The 26,472-nt window shown below is 33.5% G+C and overlaps 1 protein-coding gene across 6 annotated transcripts in view; it reads left to right on the top strand.

The window, feature by feature from the left end:
- LOC106457076 (serine/threonine-protein kinase tricorner-like) overlaps positions 1 to 26,472 on the top strand; it is a 55,996-nt gene that overhangs the window by 20,093 nt on the left and 9,431 nt on the right. For 2 of the 6 annotated variants that reach the window (XM_022382886.1, XM_022382887.1), the window contains exons 2-10: positions 12,493 to 12,593; positions 13,447 to 13,592; positions 19,216 to 19,267; positions 19,664 to 19,870; positions 20,741 to 20,864; positions 22,000 to 22,154; positions 23,247 to 23,349; positions 25,138 to 25,199; positions 25,738 to 25,855. In XM_022382886.1, coding sequence (XP_022238594.1) covers positions 13,465 to 13,592; positions 19,216 to 19,267; positions 19,664 to 19,870; positions 20,741 to 20,864; positions 22,000 to 22,154; positions 23,247 to 23,349; positions 25,138 to 25,199; positions 25,738 to 25,855 — 949 coding nt within the window. In that variant the 5' untranslated portion in view covers positions 12,493 to 12,593; positions 13,447 to 13,464. Of the gene's footprint in view, positions 1 to 9,107; positions 9,114 to 11,878; positions 12,164 to 12,492; positions 12,594 to 13,446; positions 13,593 to 19,215; positions 19,268 to 19,663; positions 19,871 to 20,740; positions 20,865 to 21,999; positions 22,155 to 23,246; positions 23,350 to 25,137; positions 25,200 to 25,737; positions 25,856 to 26,472 lie in introns of those variants that run through there. The other 4 variants (XM_022382884.1, XM_013916460.2, XM_022382889.1 and 1 more) reach the window with 3 other exon arrangements.

The raw sequence follows: 26,472 nt of genomic DNA on the forward strand, positions 1-26,472 counted from the left end.
CAAACAATTTATTTACGTATCATATGTATAAAGCAGTCACAAGTCGATAAAATTTACACCCCTTAAATATCGAGGTTAAGTGGACAAGCCGGACGACGTGCTCGAGTCTGAAGCAATTTCAGTTTTACTGCTCTGATACTGAAAATAAGACCTTAACTGAGTGAGAAGATTTGTAGCAAAATATGCAAAGCCGACCCCAAACGGCCCCCCCAGAGGCACAGCGGTATGTCAGCGGACTCACAACGCTAGAATCCGGGTTTCGATACCCGTGGTGGGCAGAGCCCAGATAGGCCATTATGTTGCTTTGTGCTTAACTTCAAACAAATCGACACAAAAACGAAAGTGACTTTTTATGCCGCGCTTACCATTGCATCGGAAGAACGGCTCAAAATGGTGTAAGGGGTCGGCCCACACACACTCGTTGTTGTTGTTTATTATTAAGCACAAAGCTACACAAAGAGTTATCTGTGCTCTGCCCACGACGGGTATCGAAACCCGGTTTCTAGCAGTATAAGTTCGCAGACATGCCACTGGGGGGCCACACCCTCATTAATAACATTGTTTCATAATCTCGACATTACGGAATGTCTTCGCTATTATTTAAAGAATTTATTCACAGGTAAACTCTTCGCCATAACCCTCGTCATGTGCCATGATTAAGTCCTCTTGTAGCAAACTTGATGATTCCTCTGGGGAGGGGGGGATATTTCCTTTCGAGTTTTATTTTGGCGTACCCCGTAATGAAAAATGTGATGTAATTATTTTTGCTTTGTGTTTACTGTTCTTACACTTCACCCTCACCCTACCCTAAAAGACACAGTTAAATAATGTTTCGCCGACTGTAGTTTTCTTCAGACATGTATGACAAAGTTACGAATACATGTACCCAATTGATACGACATATAACCTTTAGAAACGGGTCGAAGTCTGTGAAGAGTGTGTTTCGGTTCATGGCCCCAGCAATCACGATAAAGAGAAGGGCGCTCCTCCAAATCACATTATCAATGTGATACGACCCAAATAGTAAAAAGTATACAGCAAACCTTTGACACATACACACACACGTGTAAAAATTGTTACTATAAAAAGTTTATTTAGAGTCACGAGGGCCTCAACTCACTGAAGGCAACCTTATCAGACTTATGCTTAATATGTTTCAATTTCTTTCAGAAGTTATACTGATGTCACAGCAGTAGAGCCCTGCGTATTTACAGTAGTGTATACTGTTTAATAACTTCCTATTTATGTTTATATCACGTTTAATACTTCTTTTTTAAACAGTTAATATACAGTCACCACTGTTGACAGAACAAGCTGTATATTGGATACAAGATCACAGCTATTGTAAAAGTGAACATTTTCTTGTATACAAGTTAGGAACTCGAGAAAATTTAATAAAATTTTCGCGATTGTCCCAAATGTAGTGGTATCCGAATCAGTTTATTTGGTGTTTCTAGAATTGTTCACTAAATAAAGCGCTTGAGAAATAATAACAATTTTCCGTCCAGCAAAAAAAAGAAAGAAGCAAAACTCTTTTGTCTATTCGACGGGACGTAAGTGAATTTTCAGTCAACATTACACCAATTGTCGTATTCCACGGATTTGGGGTATAAGCATAATATTAGTTGTATACAGTAGTGTGACCCAGTTTTGTTTTATCACTGAAATAACTTTTACTGAAATATTATGTTCTTTTCGACACTCGTGTGTGTATGTATGTACATATAAGCAGTGAAGTGCGAAGGTGGCAAAATAAGAAATTGAACTTTTGGAAGTAAATCACCTTTAAAATCTGGTTTTATATTATATTTCCTTGGCAACGATGTTTTTTTCGAGCCAGAAACAAACCTGTCGGTTGATGACAAACTGCTTGACGTGCTGGGAACTCTGTAATACCTATAGAAAAGTTGATAAAATTAGCATGAAGATAGCTAGGTACTGGTATAGGAACAGTTTATTTAGTGTTACTGGAAGTGTCCACTGTATAAAACACTTCTCCTCTCTTTAAACCCATCGGTAAGGCAGTGTCATCTACAGTTTATAATCCATCAATTTTAAACGCAGTTGACACGTAAAGTCCTCTATAAAAATCCATTGGCAACATTCAGTTTAATTAACATGACATACAACATTACTTTTATACAGAATAAATGTTAACTTGTCACACCGCCATACAAGACACGACAGTTTTAGTTTTATAAACAATTCAGGAACACTAAATTTCCGAACACTGTTTTCATGGCAAGTTATCATGTTGAATTCTTATTTACAAATATTCCACTGAAGGAAATAGTTCACCTAGCAATCATCTAATGTGATCTTTGTGTACTTCTAATCTCGTACGAATTTAATAACCAAAGATTTGACATAAAACAGGATATAGGAAACTGTAATATTTGTCAAACTCTTTTGTACAATTGTGATGTAATCTTATCGACGCAATTTACAGAAGATTGATATTCGCTTAAAGTAACTTCAAATGGGATGAATAAGGTCCCAGCTACAACTTTTGTAATCTTACTAGTTTTTCACTTTTGTCCCTTTTTTTAGTGTTTTAAGATTAGGGTGATGTGTTGGGTTTGCATGGCCCTGTCTTACTTATCGAGGCCAGGTGGTTAGGTGCTCGACTCGCAATCTGTGGGTAGCGGGTTCAAATCCCCGTCACACCAAACATACTCGCCCTTTTAGCCGTGGGGGCGTTATAATGTGACGATCATTCCCGCTATTCGTTGGTAAAAGAGTAGCCCAAGAGTTAGCGGTGGGTGGTGATGACTAGCTGCCTTCCCTCTAGTCTTACGCTGCTAAATTAGGGACGGCTAACGCAGATAGCCCTCGTGTAGCTCTGCGTGAAATCCATAACAAACAAACAAACTTATTGATCGTGTATGCATAAATAACATACGTTGATAAATACTGTATAGTGAGAGCAACAAGGTGGGAGGAAAATAGCTGTATTAACTACAGCTATTTTCCTCCCACCTTGTTACTCTCACTATACAGCTATTTTCCTCCCACCTTGTTACTCTCACTATACTGTATAGTGAGAGTAACAAGGTGGGAGGAAAATAGCTGTAGTTAATACAGTATATTTGACAGCAGTAGCCCTGTTTTCTTCTGCGATAATAAAATATTAAAGTATACTTATTTTTACCTTTCGTATGAATTACGTAGTTGTTTTTTTTTTCAAGCTGCTGGCAGTAACATGAAAGATTTTAATGTATTTTACAAATTTTAAGGCTAATTATCTCGGGTTATTATGCCTCTCACAGCATACAGCGGAGGAAAGGGCGGATATATTTGATTGATTTTGAAATAATTGAAGAAGTGTTTGTTGCTACTTCTGCTTTTATTTCCTCGATCCTATCTTTGGGTTTCTAATGAAAAGTGGTATTCCCAAAAGTCTGTCTAGCCCAGATGAGTGCGTTGAAACCAAAATTTAGATCAAGCTTCTAATATTATTAGAGAAATTGAGTGAGAAACATTAATATGCAGTGAGACGTTTATGAAATCCATAAAGAAAGATAGGGTTGAGTTTAACCTGTGGATGCTAATTACGTTACCAGAGCCAAACCTCATGAAACTAGTTGATACTATGTTCGGTGGAAAGGTAAGATTTATAGAAGTTTATAAACTGTGAAGCGTGGAATTAAAGGTTTGGTAATCAAGCGGAAATCGAAAGCCAAAGACAAGACCCAAAGTGAATGTTCGTGAACTGGATGTTTTTTATTAACTGCTCCATGTGCATGATTATGAATCGATCAGGATTTTCACTGATAAACTGTATGCAAAATAAGCTAAAAGTATTTACATTATAATCTGTTTATGTTTTTGTTTCAGAGTAAACTCCGGATGATTGTATATGTTTATAAACGATAATAACATAAATTACATTAAAGATAGATTTAAGCAACAAGACAAAAAAAAAAACAACAAAAACTTCACACACAAAATACAAATAACTAGGTTACGATTTACATACAGCATTTATATTTGCCTGCCGAGACAATAGATTTTTATTTTATGAGTATATTATGCACTGTTGGTCTGAAACATACTGTTGCGTCAGCGAGGTCACGTGACAAGTGTCACGCCACTCCTTCTCTCGAACCTTCGTGAATTATCGGGAGACTACTGGATATATATAAGACGTTGACAGCGTGACGGGACAACAGAGGTAATGAGTTATTGAATGTATGCGGACAAAATATTGTTGGCCACGTGAGACACAGCGTTGTTATAAAGCGACTGTTGAAATTAAGTGTATCGTAAAGTTATATTCAGAAAGAATAAACCAATTTTATTTAAGAAAGGACTTGTGTCGCTAAAATTTCTTCGGAACGAAGTTACGGAAAATTAACTAACGACTGGAGGCGTAACAATACCAATGTATGATTATATATATCGTAGTTTTGCTTGCCAGTTTTGTTTTTGCAGTTGTTATTGACCCATGATTTGTGTATGTTCGTTATTGAAAAGTAGTTTTTAGGTTACCAAACTGGTTTCAACCTTTGCTGTGTAGAACATAAAAACAAATAATACCAGGATCTCTATCCGCCTCTTTTTCTGTATTGTTTAAAGAGAGGATACTTGTGAATCCAAAACGTAAACCGCAAGAGTGTCATAAGATCTAAGATTTCTCGGTAGTGAATGCTGCAGTTATCCCTGACCCAAATACGTTTTGTTTAGTTTTAAATCATACATGCTTTAGCCGTATTGTATACTGACATTCTAGCGGTTTGTAGAACGTGAAGTTTTATATTGTAATTTTGGTTTTGTGTGACGCATCGACACGATTCACGTGAGTCACGCATAGATGTTAATCACGTGCAAGGAGGAGGAGGGATAGAAAGCTAAAGTTTCCGAACAGAGGGTGTTTTAAGGATGTAGAGGTGCACGAGATGTCCTGAATAGAGGTGAGGGGCGTTTTGCACTAGATCTAATTACGTAAAGGTAAATTTCAGACACTGTGTGAATTAGTTAGGTTTGCAGATATTTTAAATCATTAAATATTAGCCAAAATTAAAAAGTTAATGACGGCTCCGTAAATTTGCGCTGATAATATTACATGCGTTATTTTAATAATTCACAAAGTTAGAATAAAACGATTTCTGAACTCTTACCTGTCTTTTAATACCATCTATTATAGACTATATAATGAAAAGCTCTAGCTTAAACAAGAAATTAAACATGGTGTGCTAAAAATAAATACTACGCCCAAACTATCATTCAATACTTGTCACTGAGTTACACCAGTTTCAGGAATTCCCACCCCTCATTAGTAACTCTGGACAAGGGTAAATCGAAAGAACGAGACTAGGTTTAATATATTGGTAAAGTGTTTATGCATGATGTTTTGAGTTGTCGTTTGCTTACCGCAGTGACCATATATTTACATCTGGTGTTTTGGGTTGTTTAATCACCAAAGTGAACTTATAATATCACAGTGGTGAGTAAAAGACAACTCAAAACACCACACGTATAATAAATATGGTATCTTTAAGAATTAAAAGTCTTCGTAGTTTTACCCGTGTGATGATATTTTACGTTTTTCTAACTAGTTTAGAATACACCTTTATTTTGGTTTATTCAAATAATTTTTTTCAAAAATTTCGTTTAATTGTTTTGCCTTTTGTTAGGGTCATCCTTGTAACTTGCACTTATATAATCCCTAGCTTAAATAAAGGTTACATATTGCAACACCTATTTTATAGAGGCTTATAACTGTTTGTCCTTGTTTTTCTCTTGCCCCTGGGGTGACACTGAGGCTTGTGCCAGTTGGTATGCATTAAGTTTATCTCCATCAGATATGCTTATTTGGAATTATTGTTGAAACAGATAACCTAAATATAGTTGGAACCTGCACTAATTATGACATAAAAGTGGAATATTTTCATGGTTCTGGATCTTTGGCTCTGTGGTACAGCCATGTTTTGATCCAGCTTTCCAAAATCACCCTTCCTACCCACAATAGCTATGGCATCAAGTAGGTTAAACTTTACACTGTATGAATATTGTTTTTATAGGTACCCTTGTGTTTCTTGTTTGCCGTCCATGATCGAAATTATTTAACAAAAGATGGGAAAAAAGTAAGACAGTATATAGCTAGAAAGCCACCAGTAACATTACTTTGTGAGGCAGCTGTTCTCCACATGAGAGGTCAGCACCTGTCGACGCTACCCTGGTATTCTATCTGTATAACATTTCCAGAACCTGTACCCTGTGTTTTGAGGATATGGATTTGTTTACAGTAGATATCATTTTACATGAATACCATAGACTACTTATCAAGAGGAATTTTGGTGCTGTGACCAGATTATTAGTTTAGTGTAAAGTTTATTTTGAAAATGTATCTTTTTTTCCTTTTGGCGTTCTTGTAATTTAAACTTGCTAAAACATGATCGATATAGAAGGGACAATATAGAATTTATGGTGAAGAGGAAGAAGCTGCAGTGGTGAGGACCCAATCAGAGAATGTGGCAAGGTCTTGTAGAGATACTCTATTAGACTAACCCATGTAGACATCTTTATCAACCCTAGGGGTCAAGAGGTTGATAGGCAGCTAAGAGAACAAGTTGCTGTTACCTGACACCTGTTGATTACTGCTAGAATGCAGGAGTCTAAGGTGTCAAAGAAGGCTATGGTAGTGTTTAGCAAACTTGAATGTCCCAAGACATGCTGGAGTGGTCTATATGTGACTCCAAGGTTCTTTTTTAACTAGCCCAGACTTTTTAAAGTGCTACGTAGAGCCACCCAAGGCCAAGAAGAATGGTGAGTGGTAGATGAAGCTTACTGTGAAATGCTCTGGTACTATCAAGAAGAAAATACAGTATTTTACCATAATTGAGGTGACCTTTGAGGCAGTCAGGAACCTTTCCAGCCAATGAGAGACTGAGATCATGTTTAGCAGCTGAGCTCATTGCAGAATGAGACAGTGAGTGGTCTTTTATGTATTGTGGTGTTCTTTACAAATTTTCCCTTGATAATGCTATATTCATCAGGATATACATATCTTTTACAGAATCTTGAAAGGATATGAGAAATATCACAAATACGCGCAGTGCTGTAGCCACAGAAAAGTTGGTTGCAATTACATATTTGTACTATCACCTAATTATAATGTTAATGTTTTTGCTTGGAAAGTTTGAGCTTAGGAACAGGAGATGCGATGTCTGATGATAAGTTGCAAATTTTGCAGTGCCTGATGCTGAGATTAGACAGACTGATGCTCAACACCCTAGGACACATGGACAAGGAGCAACTTGATAACCGGGACACACTTGTCAATGTGTTGTTCTGGAGTTTTGACCCAGTGGAGAATCGAACAGTTCATAGGGCAGAGTTAAAAGATTGAAGGCAAGAGCTCCATGATAACTTAGCTGTTTACATGAATGATTTAAGAGGTTAAATGAAAGGCACTCATGACCATATTTCCTGGTAATCATGATGAGGTACTCATTGCTAGGATTATTGAGAAGCTGCTGAGCAGACTCATGCATCACCACATTGGTTTTACGACATTTCTCAGAGAGGTAGGCGGACAACACAGTTGGAAATTATCATGTTGAATTGAGCAATGAAGTGCAACCAGAGTTGAACTCCCAGAGGCATAAAAGTGCAAGGGAAAGAATCCCTTTTCCAACTGCAACTTACATGTCCAATGGTTTTGAAAATGTCTTCATTCTTTCATAAGAAGGGACTATCAGACATGAGTACCATTTCAGTCAATGCCATAACAAACACAGGAAGGTCGCTAATCAACTATGACTGCAATTATTATGCCTAGTTTAAGCTAGGGATCCTAAGTTGTATATGTTCACTAGCTCAAGTGATTGCAGGTAGCAGTTTGTACCTACGTTTGTGGTGGCTGTTTTGGAGAAAGATGGACAGGGTATCATATGTAATGTATCAGTCACAATACATGGACACAAAAAGTCGAGTTTTTTGTATATACTTGGATCTATCAAAATCTTACTGTGCATCAGTGACTCTATGGAAAGCCACCATGACAGTACATTACCACAAAAATTATTCTGGTAAATGGTAACAAGCTAAACATAAGTAGAGGGGAATGTCTGATTTTGTTTTGGTAGTGTAGTGCATGAAACAAGGGGTACTTGTTTCTAAGAAGGGTTTAGGCATTAGGTAATGACCTACTGTAGAGAATATCAACCAGTTTTGTTTATGCAAGAGTTGATTTTATTTCTGTGATAAAACCATCCAATGTTGATCAGTTTGGGCCAGAAAACCATAAACTGCATGCATACATGTTGGAATATAGGTGATTATACCACTGAATGTGCAAGTGGTGTTTCATGGTGAACTATGGAGACAGTTTAGCACATTGTTGCTGTTACCTGTAGCAATAGAACCATACATAAAACACTGTTTTCTGTCTGGAAAGCAGGCTACATTTGTTTAAACAAAGATCTGTCCAAATGTTGGTGTTGCAATAATGCAAGCATGTAACTCTGAACATTTGGCTATTCAGCTTCCAGCTAGAATGGTCACTGGCATGGTAGCAGAAGCAGAAGTGTTGCAGTCAAGCTGAATAGGTACTGTTGTTACCATTGTATTACATTTTTAGTTAAGGATTGTGTTAACAACTTGAACTTGACACAAAGACACAAACTGAGTGAATTTATTAAGGATTTTACTGACATGTTTCTAGGACTAGATGGTTGATTGGACTGTACAACAATCACATGCCAACATATACATATGAATGATGTGAGTCCACTTTAGTGCTAAGTGTAGATATTCCACAATTGATGCACATAGATTTGTGCATCTGCAAGTGGGCATAGTGGCATAACTTCGAAGAAGATGTTAATGCAAAACAGTAACAGAACAAAACAAAAGTTTGAGCCTGATGACTGGATTGATTTGTATGTATCCTGTCTGTTGCTAGTTCAATGACATGAAGTATGAGTTACATCAGTTGTTTAGTGTGTATATATATATATGAAATACAGTAACAAGCTTCATTTGTATATCTTTGGTGATTCTTCAGAGAATTGTTTAATTGAAGAATTAAAGGTAACAAAAAGTTTACTCTTATGACGAGAGTTCTATGTTATGTTATATCATCTCAACTGAGGATGAGAAAGAAACTGGCAGTATATTTGTGACTGAATGTGGGGAGCAAAAGAAGGTAGTACCAGTAGAGAAGCAGCCTGTCTACTCTGCTTATTGGTTGAGATATCAGTGAGGACCTCTGAATTATTAAGAGTGGAATTAACTGCTAGACCAGCAGTAAGGACAATAGGATGATTGAAAATGAAATGCCTTTTGAGCTATCAACTGGTGGTTCATGGCAAAATAGCATCAAGATACACAATGAAAGGGTGTTATAACTGTTATTTTCTAAGACATTGAGGAATATGTTATAGTGAGACATTGTTTTGATGTCATGCAATAATTGCTTGATTTACTTAGCTGAGTTGTAGCAAACTTTCTGCAGAGTAGATTGTGCAAGACCCACCAGATACATAATTTGAACATATGAGGCTGTTAGAGATGTTCCTAGGGTAATTTATGGTTGGTGCCAGTTGTCAGTGTGGACTGGGATCTTTGACATGCCAGTGGTTAATGTTGACAGTCATTTGCTGGAAAAACTTTCCGAGTGAATTTGTGAACTTATGTGTAAGTTGATATGACTTTGTGTTGTGTCATCATAACATACAATATTTACAGGTTAAGAACAAGCCTGCTGGTCCAATAGAATGTCCCATCCACATTTAAACATCAACAAAAATAAATAAAGCAAACCCAAATCCAATCCTGCTCAGTTAGATATTAATTGAGACTTCATTTAAACTTCCTTAAACTTACTGGATCTGCCACATCCAAAAGCCAAACACCTTGTTAAAAACCTAAAACTGTCTAAGCTGAAGATGAAAAATTTTATTTCTGCCCATTTTGCCCTACCATTCTCACCATTAAATGTGAAAAAAGATGATGCATTGATACTATCGGCTCTAATCATTTTGAACATCTAAATTAGATCCCTTAACTCTTTTTTGTTTTCAACGATCTAAATTTTCTTTGTATGGCAACCTTTAATACCCGTACATCAAACCCAGTAGATGTCATTTTAATACTTTCCAACAATTCAATGTCTTTCTTAAGGTAAGATCCTATCAAAGAGAAGAGGAGACTATGATGATATTAATGTCATCATGTTTTATTTATCTATATCTAATGTATGATATATTGCTATTTGATATATTCAGATAAGTTTTCTAAAATTTCCTACAGGTGTCCTGCATGCAGAGGATCGGTGTTAAGTTAGTTTCAAATGGTGACATAGAGATTTGTACAAGTCAATATGAGTTTAGGGCTTATCTCATTTGTATATACTTATTTTGAATTATTATCGGCATTGGTAATCTAAAGATTATGGATCCTGCTGGTTTGATTCCAAAGTTTCGTATTTCATGATTATTGATTCCGTCTTTACCATCTAAGGACGTTATAGTAAATTTCTCTTCACCCAAGCAGCCAGTTACAACTTTACTGAGAGTAAGAAGCTGCCCAATAAATAAGAGTCTTGTTTAAGAGAAAGTTTAGGCAGAGAAGACTGTACTTGGTTGGAGATCTATGGACTGTATCTACCACAGAAGTTTTTAACACCAGCAGCTTTAAACGTTTTCCAAAACCAGACGGAGTTTACGGAAGTCTCCAGTCAAGTAAAAGACTCGTTTACACAAATGTCAATCAAAATACTGTTTTATTTTGCTAATCATGTTCATAACATTTACGGAATCCATTTTGTGGTTTCTTGAACTTTTGTGTTGCAGAACAGTGTACCTGAATACCACACTTATTTTATTTTTTCTGAGAGATATCAGAGTACTCGAATATCACAATCGTATGACAGGAACAGACGTGTTCTGGTTCTAGCTCCGTCTGTAAACATATACGGAAGTATTAGTTTGACTAGACTTGTTAATAAATCAGTGTGGACGGATCCAGTGTGTGCAAACCCTGATTCCTTTCCACCTACTGTATTCTTTGTTTTCTATGTTCGTGTTAACCATTTATTAGTCTACAGTATGGCCTCATCCATGTAAAGTTTCGCCATATATTATTTGGGCTAAACACTGAAGCCTCATCCATGTAAAGTTTCGCCATATATTATTTGGGCTAAACACTGAAGCCTCATCCGTCATAAATATCTAAGACATGGTAGGTTTCACTTAAAGCTGGAGTTCGTTATTTCCGTGTTTCAACATGTTGTTTTCGTCAATTTCACTTGCTAGCGATTCTAATAGATCGACATGAAGTTCCGGGATTATCTGTGTATCCTCAGCACACTTGAACATTGTTTTCTGTATTATGATATTGTTTATGGTTGTCACACGGGCTAAGCAGTATGTTTCCGGGATCATGTACGTTTTAAGGACTTTATATATGTAGGAGCAACACAATGTGAATAGTGATGTACATTTGAAGTAATATCTTAAATATAATGTTTATTTAATGTTAATACATAGCCTTTTAGTCTAATTATTACCAAGTACATAATTAAGAATTATCAATATTATGTTGAAGAATGAAAAACCAAATATTGTATTTCTTGTGTGTTGTACATTAGTTAACGGCCCCTGTTCTGTAGTCTGTAAGGAGGGTTGAATCACCTGTATGGTCGGTTCTGTTTCAGGAAGGGTGAATAACGTGACTGAGTCGATTACGTCATGTACGTCACGGCGCCGAAACTACTTTTTGTGGCGCCATGTGTTCAAGCCAACATAAACAGAAGGTTTTAAAAGTGTCTGTAAATTACCGATGTTTTCTTTATCTTTCCGTTTTCTTTATAATGATATGGCCGGGTGGCGTAAAATCTAAGTATTTACTAATCTGAAAGTAGTCTGATCCTTAAGTTGCGCGTGTGTTGTCAGTGGTGAGCCAGACGGCAATATTACGTATTGCGTTTCTTGCAGTGGATTTGTCCGTCTTGCACTGCTTCCATGGAAATATTAGACGCCAGGTTTATATTTGTTACGAAAGTGTACAACGATAGGCGCTTTTTCACTTTGTTATTGTTAAGTAAATAACTTCTCGAAACTATTCTTCATCTGAGTGTCAGTGTAAATATAACATTGATCATAAAACTATTGTTAATATTTGTATTACGTTTTGGGACAGTCAGATTATTTTTAAGGTAGGTCATATTTGATATTTTAATAAGATAATAATATGATTTTCGTTAATCCAACAGAAATGGACAGAATGTCGTAGGTTAAACTTAGAAATAGTTTCACAGCTGAGTGCAAAATAACTTGTAAAACTTGTGAGTAAAACACGTCCCCAAGTTGTAGCAATATTAGTGAACCTTTCGATTAAAACTTATTTTTAGTGTGTATTACTTGAATAATGAAAAAGGATGGAAGCAGTTAAGTATTAAAAAAGTTTTTAAGTGTTTGCGGGATTGTCAAATTTTCTTTAAAATTCAGCTTGAAAGTTTTTAATTTTATTTATGTATTTTTATAGATTGCATCTGTTCGTCCTTTGTTGTATAAAATTCTATAACGTATTACTGTGGAGGAAACGAGTACCACAAGTAGTAATGAATTGGGGAATATATTTAAGAGGTAAATGATAAATTTGAAACTTCCGAGCAAATATTGTTAGTTTCTCTGAAGGATTTTATTTCGTTTTGAGTAGAGCATCACCAGGTAATTAAAACTGAAAACTCTGGAGTTTTAAGGTTTTGACAATGATTCTTAAACAAGAAACTCAAAGCAATGCTTTGACATGGGCCATGCCAGTGTTAATATTGTTTGCGGGAGTATAATGGAAGTGGAGTTTTGTCAAGCAATTCCCAGTGTTAATATTGTTCGCGGGAGTATAAGGGGAGTGGAGTTTTGTCAAGCAATTCCCAGTGTTAATATTGTTCGCGGGAGTATAAGGGGAGTGGAGTTTTATAAAGCAATTTCTTTACCTTTCTGGTCTTTTTCTGCATCATTGATTCCAAGATTTATAGTGTACTGTTTTTTTATTCAGTGGTGCTATTTGAACTAATTGCCTTCCAGTGCTATTTTAAAATTATCTAATTACTAGTTCACCAAGCAGGTTTCTCGTTTTAACGTTTAACAGTTTATTACTTGTTACGTCTAATGAAAGAAATTATTTTATACTCGCTCAAACATGGTCTCTGAATCATCCACTAAAGCATTTCAAATTCAATAACTAACAAGTTCGCTAGAATAACGAACTTAGTTGTTTATTATGAGTCCATCAGAATATTAAAGTGTAGATGATATGTAAATAAGCTGTATAAGGTCATTGTTGTTTCTTTCAACAAGTTTAAGTGACCTACTAAAATCTGGGCCGTGTAGATTATATAATTGTTGTATTAAAACGTCTGTGACAGTTGTTACTACGTGTAAGAATATACGTATAAGAGTACTTGTACATAGTAATTAGTGCTATTTTTTCTTGCAGAAAAATTATCGAGCAAAGATGGCTACCACTGACAGTGGACAGGTCAGATTCAGTGGTCATACACTGGACAAGGCCAACAAGGCTAAGTTGCACCTTGAGAACTATTATTCTAACTTCTTATCACAACAAATGGAAAGGAGAAACAGGTAAGACCAGTTCAACTTTCTACAAGTGTCCCCTGTACAGTTTCCTCTCCCGAGTTTGACCTTGTAACACAATAGAGTAGAACTTGAAGGAAAATGTGCACTTAAATTAATGTTCAAAATCTGAATGTCAGCGGAAAAGTAAAAAAAAGAAGAAAGAACATGTACGTTGTATTTAACAGTATTCAGTTATTGTAATGACTGAAAACCTTGGGTGTCTCTACATAGGGTTTAATTTTCCAACTACCTCCTGTATTCCTGTGTTTGTAAGCTTTTGTTCTCTTACCGGCATAAATAATTTGTCTGCTAGTATAGAAGCAGATAATTAAGAAGTTTGATGAAAAGTATTGTGTGTGGTTGCTTGCATATAAAATCTGTGTTTTCAAACATCTTAAGTTCGTGACAGCAGTAAAAACATTTCGCAGTTATGGTGTGTAATCATACACATTGTTATGGCTGTGTAATGAGAAACTGGTAGGTATAATATGAACCTGTGTGGACTCCATTCCTTTGTAATAAATCTTTAGCAGGATTGCGCGTTATGCTCAGGTTATGTCAAATAATAAAAGGGTGGATACTTAAAAGATAAGTAAACAACAATAAAAAACGTATAACGTTTTTTGTACTTGGTTCCATGCCAGTGACAGTAAAAAGGACTTGTATGAAATTGAAGCCCCTCCCTCTTTTATTTAGTGATACGAAATATCCTGTTTCAAATTTCTACCTTAACATAACGGACGTGTCACTGTAGTGTCGGTGAAATTGTTTCCTACACATAGATTTCATTAATTCTTTCTTCTTATTCTTCTTCTTTTTTTTGATTATATGAAAGTTAATCTTCTGTCAGTATGTTTAGTTTCTAGTTCCTTAATGTAATTTTTGTTTCATTTAACACTTAGTCAGTGTAAATAATAACACAATGAATTTTTAAAACCTACACACTTCCTATTTTTTTTAATAATCTGCGAAATATGACTGCGCAAAAAGAGTAAGTGCAACAAATAGCTTTAGTTTAATGAATTTTGCCAGTATTTTTAACCGCGGCTCATGGTTCTGTGTGTGTGTGTGTGTGGTATGTTTTTCTTTTTTAAGTACAAATTTTTAGCTCATAGCTCCATCATCTCTTGAGCGATTTGATATCAAATTACAGTTTTGAACTCAGGAGGTCAAACCCTTTCGATTGATGTATTGACCACGCCCAAGGTCTCATAGATTGATTTATTCTAATCCTGCCTAAAATAATTTCAATTTGAGGGTAAGCTGGTAGAGATCCTGATGAGTAATAAAATCGAATCGGGTATACGCGCGAACCACGCTTGATATTGCTGGCGCACAAAAATATAGCTAATGAAAAGGATAAAAAAGTCTTGTAGATTAATTTACTCCAATCCTGCCTAAAACAATTTCAAGTTCTGCGGCTATTGAGAGTTCCCTCTTGTTTTTTTTTTCTACTGTTACCATACTGGCACGATCCTAAGGGTCCTGAAGTAATACAAATGAATTTTTCTGACGTTGAGTTGCCTGCATTATTAAGTTATCGTAATGAATATAGAAGTTATTTAATTACTTCTACTTTCTGTTCATTTGTAAACAGAAAAATAAACTGTTTTGAACTTATGATCCACAAGAATCAATAGTAGCGAAGGAAACCGAGAAAACAGCATAACCTAGCGATTCAAGCTGATAGTTGAACTTATTCCACACCTTCGTTTGCATCATACCCTTTCAATTTCTTCATTTCTCAAGTATCATTCAACCAATGAAATATGAGATCACGACTTTGTCATTGCTATTGACCTTTTTGTATACTTAACCAAAAATGCTACGTAAAGAGGATTTCTCTTTAAAAAAGATAAAATAAAACTTAAATGTGAGAGCAGAATTGTTCTAATAGAGCATTAATTATCAGGATTGACAAGTTTGATATTTTTTTGTTAGGCCCAGTTGTGTTTACCTACTTTAATCGGATTCAACAAATAAATTTATTTCTCTTCATCATACTTTACCAGAATAACTTTTAATATAGAACAGAAGAACTGTTTATTTGTAATTTGAACGAAACTAGTGAAGTCTAATATTAGTTACACACATTTTCTGGTTACGAGTAATAGAAAGGTTGCCCTGATCTTTGATAATTTCGGCCGTTCACCCTTTGACCGTCAAAGGGCGTTACCTAAAGTTCATAGCAACTCTTATCGTGACATTGTTCTCACTCTTCTTCTTTGTCCTATGACATATGGTGTAACGTTGCTTCTTGGAGCTGTTCCTATTGTCGTTAATCCGTGAAGTTTTTGAATTGTGTACTTTAATTGTTCAGCCCCGTCGTTTTCCTAACGGTATGATGACCTTTTCTTGGGCACACTACAAATTGTCATGAGAACAGTTGTTTTGTTTTTTTAATTAATTTCGTGGGAATAGGTTTCTTTGGAATATATAAGTAGAACAATAAACTCAACTACCTGTAACTGGAACAGATAATGCCTGTTTGCGTTAAAAACAAAGTTTGCGTGATGTGAATTTTGAACATTGTTATTTTGCTTACCTAATTTTCTAAATGATAGTGCCTCCCATGAATTCATATGCTTAGAAATGAAATGTGTAGAAAAATGTTTATAAAGTTCTATTTGTAGATTTCGGAATATGAAAACAGAACTGAAGTAAGTGTAAACTTTATTCTTGAGCATAACATGGTTTGTTGGTATGAACTACACACGTGCTTTGTATATTTCCAATATAAATGTAATAATAGCTAATACAGAGATGTGCATATAATGTGCTGCCTTGTTTTCATGACAGTAAAAACTATGATTTGTTTTTTAGTCAAACAAAATGTAAGAATGTTAATTATTTAGTATTCATGTAGGTTTGGTTATTACAGATACACTGCTTTCCTAATCAGACAAGATAACCACAATTAACATGAGGAATGTCATAAAATGGAGTTAAACTGAGTTTCTCTGGCTTTGACCGAGTTTGAAGAAAGAAAGAGCCTGAATGCAATTTAAGATAGGTGTGAAATAATCTTTATTCAGTGCAACCGTAGTCAAAATATGATGAGTGCACAAGAAGTCAATCTATGCTTATAATGGATATTTTTAGAGAGAGCTGCTTTCAAAACTCTGCTATGTTAAGATAAAAACTTGTCCCATACTGATAAAGCACAGCATCATATACCAAATTTTGTAATGCCAATCCTCTCAGTGTACACACACACACACTACCTGTTTCACTGTTGGGAATTCCAGCAGAAATTAGGAAGGATATAACCACAAGGTATCACCTGACCTGCCAATGTAAAAGATTGCTGTGTATCTGTACATAGCATATTCTACTTATGAAAAAAAGAATAAAGCTACTTCCATGCTCAGTGATCTATTGTTAAAATTACTCGCATGGTTAGAAACAAATGTGTAAAAAATTTTGCAAATTCATGGTGGACTAAATTAAAAGAGATGGTAAACACTGAAATGTTGTTAAATGGAAATATAAATGTACTTCTTTGGAACATTTTGACATGAACCATGTATATTAATGACAGTTATGCAATCATGAAAAATGCTTATTTAATGAATGCTAAAATTTTGAATAAAAGGTGAAACATAGTTGTTTATAACGGTTTAATTCTGAAAATGGTCAATAAGAATACATGTATATACATTTAATTTAAGATATCACTGTATAGAAAATGGAGCAGAAATTGTGTAACTACATTTTGGTTTAATTACTGATCTAGACATGAAGGATGGTGTACAGTAACATACATTAGCCATCAAGTGTATGAGATTGAAAATTTACACAGTTATAATACATTCATTTTAAAAAATTTGATTTGTCTCCCTATAAATTCATGCTCAAGGTAAGTAGTTGAAGGCACACAAACTTGGAGAAGATGTGCTAAGTTGTACTTCTATACAGCGTAAGTAGTCATCGTATTTGATGTTATTCATGGGAATTATGCTGTTGGTAAATATATTTGAATTATGTTGAGAATTACCGGTGTCTGTTTTTTGTCTGTAACTGCTAAGTATTGAGTATTGGGTTATTCCAGCATGTTGTAAAGTAAACAGGCTGGCTCCATAATTTGTTTCTCTCAGTTCTTAGCCATGTTTTTTCTTTTTCAATTCTTTCTTTTGACAGCATTGTGGAAAAAACAACAACTTAGTTCCTTAGTCTGAATCAGGAAGAAATATGTATGAAGCTAGTGATTTATAGTGTTATTCAAAAACATGCTGATGCAATTTTCTTTAGAATGAAAAATTCCTGGATAAACTTTAATACGCTTGACATTTTTTTGCATGAGCTTTCAACGTGCCACCATGCTGTTTTTATTCTGCTTAGAGAACTTTTTTCAGTTATGTTTAGCGTTGTCTCTTAGTCTAGTGATCATTAGGTTATAAACTCAAGCTAAAATAAACCAACTAACAGCAACTGTCCTTAGTGTATTTATAAAATTAGTGAGGATGATACAATCTGTGTTTGCATTGTAGTTTTAATATAGATTGTTAAACTTTTGATACTCATAGACTCTCTAAATTTGGAAAACTGTTTTCTTTGTTATAAAAAAAACAAAAAAATGTATATACTACCTATTAAAAGACTGTGCAAGACTTTTGGTAAAAGAAAAATTAGTCTCTTCTTAAACTATATCATAGCTTTAGATACATCAAGAAATTACTTTTCTGGACAGTGAATACTGTTATTCTAAGAGGAAAAAAAGAAAAACTAGAGAAAGCAGCACCATTCAAACATGTATTAAAAATATCATAATTTAAGAAAACTAGTGCTTTGTATGAGGTAATGTGAACCAAAACTGTAAAGAAGAAAATTGTTGCCACCTTCTTTTACCAAGATTTAACTTTATTTAAATGCATAACTCATCTTTCTTTCAATTCCACAAGTTTATTAACTAAATAAGTTGGACAAAGTCCAAAATTACTTTTCTACTCAACCTATAAATTAAAAGAATAATGGTGAATGTTACTAATTTTCTTTTATTAATTGAATGTAACCATCTATTATAAATGTTACAAGAAACATTGTTAGGTTAATACAAGTTGTAGACATTTTTTTTCTGACTCTTTCCTCCTTATGTTCACTTGAATCTATTCATTTCAGCCTTGAAACTTGTTAAATGACTTCTTCTGAATTTTAATTCAGTTTAAGTTCCTTGAATGATTGTAAATACGTACAATGTTTTATTTCATTAAAGGAAAAAAGTTTCAAGTTTAAGTTCTCAGAATATGTTGAATTTGATTTAATAAACCTTTTTTAACTTTCAGTACATTTATACTTTGTAGAACATGGAGTCTTTGTCATTATTTGGTATACCTTAAAAATTGTTTGATAGTGACACCTTGAAGTGATAATTTTACAATGATAAGATTGAAGTGTCTTTATATTCATATACAGCTGTGGATGAGTTATAAATCACTGTCAAAATTAAGGTTGGCTAATGCAGAAATTTGAGAAACAAACAATTATACTTATGCAAGCAACAGTTTGTTCTTCCCAAGAAAGTTTTAGATTGATATTGGTTTGCCTCACTTTTTTCTTGAAATATTTTGATCTTTGGGTTATCTTGCTTGGAGAAACTGTAAAGGAGTAACAATTTGTTTTATTTTTCTAGACAAGTAAAGCTAGAGGAGTCAATGAATGAAGAAGGACTTTCAGAGAAAGAGGTTGGTTAAATATAATATAAATCAGTCAAGTATAATAAGCTGTTACTTTTTTTATTCTTTGAACTGGTTTTTTTAATATTTGACTGTTATTTCCTGTGTCTCCAAGTAAGAAATTACAGAACTTAGTGAATTTGACAAATTTCAGTCTATTAACTTTTCTAATTGCTTTTTCCTGCTGGCTTACAGAAGAAATGGAAATATTTTATTTTTTCTTGCTAAACTTTATTAAAATCCAGTTATACCTAGTTTTTGTGTGAACAATTCAAATTTTGTTTTTATTGCTATTTGGAAAAATAGCTAAACCTGGATGTCTTAAAACAAATTAGTTCAGGTGATAGGAAGGTAAATGGTTTATTCAAAATATGCATATTTTTTTCTTGTGTATAATATTTTTAGAAAAATGAAAAGAGAATAAAACATGCTACGAAGGAGTCTGAATTTCTTAGACTGAAGAGATCTCGACTTGGTGTTGAAGATTTTGAACCTTTGAAGGTGATTGGTCGGGGTGCCTTTGGAGAAGTACGTCTTGTACAAAAAAAAGATACAGGGCATGTTTATGCTATGAAAATTCTAAGGAAAGTAGATATGTTAGAGAAAGAACAGGTAAAATTATGTTTTTAACCTATAGATACATATTTTTAAGTTGCTAAAACTATGTTAATTAAACAATTGTAAAACAATGTATTAATTGTTTTACTTTCTTCTAATTTACAACCTTCAAATAAATATTTCCATCATAGCAGTACTAAACACCTTTTTTTAATCTTTATGTGGTTAGCGTGGTGGACTGTGGATCCGAGGTTCTATGGTTTGTGCCTTGTTACTGCCTTAAAAACTTTATCTCCAAACTTTGAAACTATGGGTGAGCTATAAGAGTGACAGTCAAATCTAGCTATTCAATAAGAGTAGTCCAAGAGCTGGAGATAGGTGATGTTTACAAGCTGTTTTCCCACTAGTCTGTCACTTGAAAATCAGGGTTAGTCAGAAGAGATAACCCTCAAGTAACTTTGCACAAAATTCTACAAACAACAACTTTATGTTACTCCTCAACATGTGTTTGTTTTACTTGTTTAAGAAAAGTTTTATCCATTGCTTTTTTTATGACACATGCAATGCTTTGTTGTTCTTTGTGGAGAGATAGATATTGCAAAGGATAACAAAGTTTGTTTTTACATATTGTCATATAGCAGATTGTTGTGCTAGAGGTTCTGTTTTCATTAACATCAGATGTGGAAAAATATATTTTAATTGTTGGTTTTCTTGTGTAAAAATATATGGCTGCCATCTAATGAATTTTTGTTATAAACCATTTTAAAGATTCTTTTTGTTTTATATTTGTGTGTAAAATATGATTTGTTTGTCCAAATTAGAATTTTTTCTTTCTCTGAAAATGAAGTTTATGAAATCATTAAAATTTTCTTATTTTATTTGTAGTAGCAAAAATAAGTTTTTTTGTTTTGATCTGTTTTATAGGTGGCTCATGTACGAGCAGAGCGTGACATTTTGGTACAAGCAGACTATCAATGGGTTGTGAAGATGTATTACAGTTTTCAAGATGTTTTTAATCTCTATCTCATAATGGAGTTTCTACCTGGAGGTAAAGTGTTTTGAAACAGTAACCCCCTTTTTGTAGAATTTTAATTTTTTGACACTGTGAACATTTTGTTTAAAACCATTTAATGTTGTTCTACTTAGATTTACTTGAAGGGTATTTTTTAAGGATTTTAATAGTATATAACTATAGAATGTAGAGCAGTTTTTTGTGTTTATCTAAACATTTTATAATGTAACAGCTTCACAAATAGAGAAGTTAGTTTGTTCACCCAGAAAAGAAATTGAATAAAATTATTTATGGGACTCGCAAACTACACCCATTCTGTACCAAAATAATAAAATTGTTTTAAAGATGCAGTGCTTAAAATTGATAACTATCATAGAGAAACATTGTTTCTTTGTGAACTTTTATTGCTATTTATAGATTAGTGTGTCAATAAGATTGTAAAAGTTAAGCAAAAAAAACAACAAAGTTGGTACAAACAGATCACAGATATTGTTATACTCTGAGTTTAGATTGAACTTCCCTTTTCTACAGTATGTTCCCCATTTTATTGATATACCATGACCTCTCCTAGAGTTGTATTACACTTTACCTGCTAGTTTATCTGAAATTTTGAAATTAGGAATATCAAAAAAGTTGTTGCTTTTTTACATTTAGAATTAAAAACATTAACATCACTGACTAATCTAATAGAATTTCTCCAGATATTGGGAAAAACTAAGATCAGATTCTTTCCTTGAAATAGTCAGACATATGTATATGTAAAATGTCTTGATAAGAGATGAGATTTTTATCTTTTGTAGATTTTTCTAAAATATAAGAGAAGGCTGAATTTGTTTAATTTATGAAACAAAAGTATACTTAATTCTTAAATTCATTATTTATTGCCTTGATTCTACAAAAGTTTTGTTTATTGTAAGCTCTGAATATGGTTGTGTTATACCCGAAGAAGGTATACCAGTTTGGATAGATGTTTAACATCTGAACCAAAGAATTTAAAATGTTATTTGAATTTATTTTTATTCTATTTCTCAAAATAACACAATTATATTTTTTAAATAAATATTTGGCTTTACAGCTGTGGAGGTTTGTTTTATCTGTAATATCAAAGAAAGCCATTTACATGCTAAAGTCAAGGTTAATTATTGTTCTGAAGTACATGTTGTAATTTCAGGAGATATGATGACCTTATTAATGAAGAAGGACACGTTAACAGAAGAATGTACTCAGTTTTATGTAGCAGAAACAGCATTAGCCATTGATTACATCCATAAACTAGGTTTCATTCACAGAGACATCAAACCAGATAACTTATTGCTGGATGCCAAGGTAGAATTTTTGTGCTTGAAAAATAAAATGGGGAAAAAATTTAAAACATTTAACACCCAGCCTATGAATCAATGAGACCAAATTTGGGGGATTAAGTGGGCTACAGAAGGGTGTCATGGTTTCCAGTTTACAAGTTAAAACTAAAAAAAATATGCTCTAATAAAGAGCTCAATCTGCTTACCCGAAAGAAATCTACAAGTTAAAACTAAAACAAAATATGCTCTAATAAAGAGCTCAATCTGCTTACCCAAAAGAAATCTACACTTTACTGCCAAAAGAATTCATCTGTCAATAGTGTCTAGCCATGAAGATGCAGAGTTCAGGGGTTTGGCTAAAATCTGTTACTCATGGATAAAATAATATAAGTGTTCATGTTTGGGCAGGTACTGTACTTAGACAACTTACAGTGGTAAATAAGCTGCATTGAACTTTCTTTGGCCATCTCTGTTTATAGAACTTGAAAAAGCTGCAAATAAAATAGCTTTGTAGAATTAAGAAGCCAGGTCTTGTATTGCCCAATCTGTATGGTTGATACTGTATTTTAGATGGGGGGTATGGATTTTACTTCCTTCCTTATAGCCTTAAAACTAGTGCAAATTTAACCACATTGATGGGCAATTCAGATTCCACATCTCACAAGGTGTTTAAATCTCTATTCAGAATTTAAAAAAAGAGAGCACTGAAGAACTTTGTTTGGGAATCAACCCACTAAACTTGTCTCCTTTACTCGTAGACTGGGTATTAAGATAACTTTTTTCTTGGTCAGTTTTGTGGCTAGTGTGGTTTAAAAATTATACATAAGTACTTAGTTTATGATTATATAAAGCCTAAAAAATATGTCACACTGATATGATCAGTATGTTTGAATCATTAGTTTGTTCTCTCATCTGAAATAAATTTGCTTATGTATTTTCCAAAATAAAATGTAGTTAGATTCCATGGCAGATTGAAAGTTTTTTTGTTTTTTTTTCAAAACTATTAATTGTTGTTATTATTGTGCTATTTGTAAAATATTAAGTTTTCTCAGATGTTTTGAGTTTATAAGCACTGAAATATTGACTGTTAAGCAGTTTCTGTTTGGGTTTTAATCAGGGCCATGTCAAACTCTCCGACTTTGGGTTGTGTACAGGTCTAAAGAAATCTCATAGAACTGAGTTCTATAGGAACCTCTCTCAAGCCAAACCACTTGATTTCTGTAAGTTTTTGGCCACTTTACTCCACTTGCTCCTAAATAATCTGGTAACCATACATTATTCATTTGACCATATTTTAAATTAATATTTTACTGTAGAGTTAGCAAGTTAACCTGAAAGTATATTATTAATATTTTGATAGGAGTGGTGTCTGCAAGGGCAATTCCTTGTAGCTAATTGCTAGATATACTTGACTGTTTCATTTAAATTTAATACAAGAGTTATAACTTAGATAGTTATAAAGCATGGGTGTTGAATTGAGTATTTTTAAAAGTGATATTTATGGCTAGTTTGCTTACATAACTGTTTACGAATCATTTGTGGCGTAGTTCAATTGTTGTGAATTGACGTCATGTTACTCGAACATTCGGGAATTTTTCTTGTTACATTAAATGTATACTGTTACATCATAATGTCTAATAGTTTACGGAAAGTTATAGGCCTCAGTAACATTATATATAGGACACCAAGTTTGTAGAAGCAAGTAAGTTAGTGAAAGAGAAAGTAAGACGAAGTTAGTGAGAGATATAATCAAATAGATCTAGACTGTGTTTGTAAGTTTAGCTTATAAAGAGTGTATAGTGGCAACTTTTAAAGTGTAATAATTGCAGATTGTATTGGAATAACAGGGTAAAGGAGAATAATTCATCTTGTCAAAGGGTGTTCTAAAGTAATTGAAGCTCTAAATACAACTGTGATAACCTATAGTGTAAAGAATTTTTTTGTACATACCTTTGGCTTGTTTTGAAAATATTATTTTAAAACAAGTGGATTTTGGGCTGTCTGTTTATTGTTGAAATTTATCACCAACAAGTCACAGACACTTACTGTAAGGAATCAGCCCCTATGAAAACCTGACAGTAATTTTTGGCAAAGGGGAAAAGTGAATTTGTGGGATTCTAAGAGAAATGATAACAATGTAAATATATTACCAGTAGTTTTGTTTTACCTTTCTAAGTTCTTTCTTGCACCTTGAAATATTTGTAAATCCATCAAAAAATTCTGGAAGAAACATGAGGAAGACATTTGATGAAAGTAAAGATAAAATGTCTAACATTTCCATATGTGTTACAAGTTCCTGGCTTTTTGTTATATTTTGTTTTTAAATTATAATTGTGTTCTTAACATTAAACAAGAATAATCTATAAATGTCCGTGTGTAAGTATTAAAGTATAGTTAGACAATTAAATCATTTACTGAAACGAGAATAATCTATAAATGTCTTTGTGTAAGTATTAAAGTATAGTTAGACAATTAAATCATTTACTGAAACAAGAATAATCTATAAATGTCTTTGTGTAAGTATTAAAGTATAGTTAGACAATTAAATCATTTACTGAAACAAGAATAATCTATAAATGTCTTTGTGTAAGTATTAAAGTATAGTTAGACAATTAAATAATTTACTGAAACAAGAATAATCTATAAATGTCTTTGTGTAAGTATTAAAATATAGTTAGACAATTAAATAATTTACTGAATCGTGGGACTGGTTGAAATATATATATTTTAGTCTCTGCCAAGTAGAGTAAAAACAGTAGTTTTATTACTATCAAATAATTATGGTTAATTATCTGACACCTTTTAGTCTCTGTTAGGGTTAAACCCATGTAGAAGTAAAGTAAACCTAAATTTAACTACATGATGCCTTGCTGTTCTAATCCAGGCATAAAATCTTTAGATCTCTATGTTTATATCTAGTGAATCTCTCTATTTTAATTATTCACAATATCGATGGAGAAATTGACACTTTTCTGTGTCTCATATTCTATTGTATTCAAATTTATTAGCCTCAAATCCAATGAATTCTAGAAGAAAAGCAGAAAGTTGGAAAAGAAATCGAAGACAGTTAGTGAGTATGAGTTTTTTACTTCTGGTTTTATCATCTTTAAATACTTGAAGGTCAAACTTTTACATGAAAACAAAATTACAAGATATCAACATCTGGAGCTGGCTTGCATGTTACTATAAATTAGCAAATTGAAAGTATACTTCATTAACAAAAAAGGTGGCTCTGGTTTTGAAATGATGTATCATTGTACTTTAAATAGGCTTATCCAAGTTGACAAGTACAACTTTAAATTTAAATCTTATTATGAACATGATTTCAGTTAGTGTAATGGCTACCATATTACTCATTTTGTTCCAGTTATAACAGTTTAATAGGATGTAAACCTTTAAAGCTTTATATTTCTAGCAGTATTGTCAGTTTATTTTTAACTTCTTCATTTTCAATTGATTGTTTTACAACATAATGACTTCTTGAAAAATCATGGTTTCCTAATTTCTGTGTAGTACTTTTTTCCTGTGCTATTATGTTGTGGTATTGTTATTTATTTTGTGTTATAATGTAACTGTAAAATTTATAGGTTTTTGTTTGTGTGTTCTAGGCCTATTCTACTGTAGGGACACCTGACTACATTGCACCTGAAGTGTTCACTAGAGCAGGGTATAATAGTTCCTGTGATTGGTGGTCACTGGGTGTCATCATGTATGAAATGTTAATAGGTAGGTTTGAATAAACAAAACCTTATAGATAGGGTCACAATCTATAGATTACACTCTCTGTCTCCAGATGTTTTGTACAATGTTAATAGGTAAGTCTGAATAAACAGAACCTTGTAGGGTCACGATCTGTAGATTACATTGTGTTGACTTGTCCTATCTCCAAACATTATGGACAATGTTAATAGGTAGGTCTGAATAAACAGAACCTTGTAGGGTCACGATCTGTTAATTACAGTGTTGACTTGTACTATCTCTAAACATTATGTACAATGTTAATAGGTAAGTCTGAATAAACAGAACCTTGTAGGGTCACGATCTGTAGATTATATTGTGTTGACTTATCCTGTCTTCAAACTTTATGTACAGTGTTAATAGGTAGATCTCAATAAACAGAACCTTGTAGGGTCATGATCTGTAGATTACAGTGTTGACTTATCTTTTCTCTAAACATTATGTACAATGTTAATAGGTAGGTCTGAATAAACAGAATCTTATAGGGTCACGATCTGTAGATTACATTGTGTTGACTTATCCTGGTCTCCAAACATTATGTACAGTGTTAATAGGTAGGTCTGAATAAACAAAACCTTATAGATAGGGTCACAATCTATAGATTA

Source organism: Limulus polyphemus, unplaced genomic scaffold (genome assembly GCF_000517525.1).
Source record: "Limulus polyphemus unplaced genomic scaffold, Limulus_polyphemus-2.1.2 Scaffold289, whole genome shotgun sequence".
NCBI lineage: Eukaryota > Metazoa > Arthropoda > Merostomata > Xiphosura > Limulidae > Limulus > Limulus polyphemus.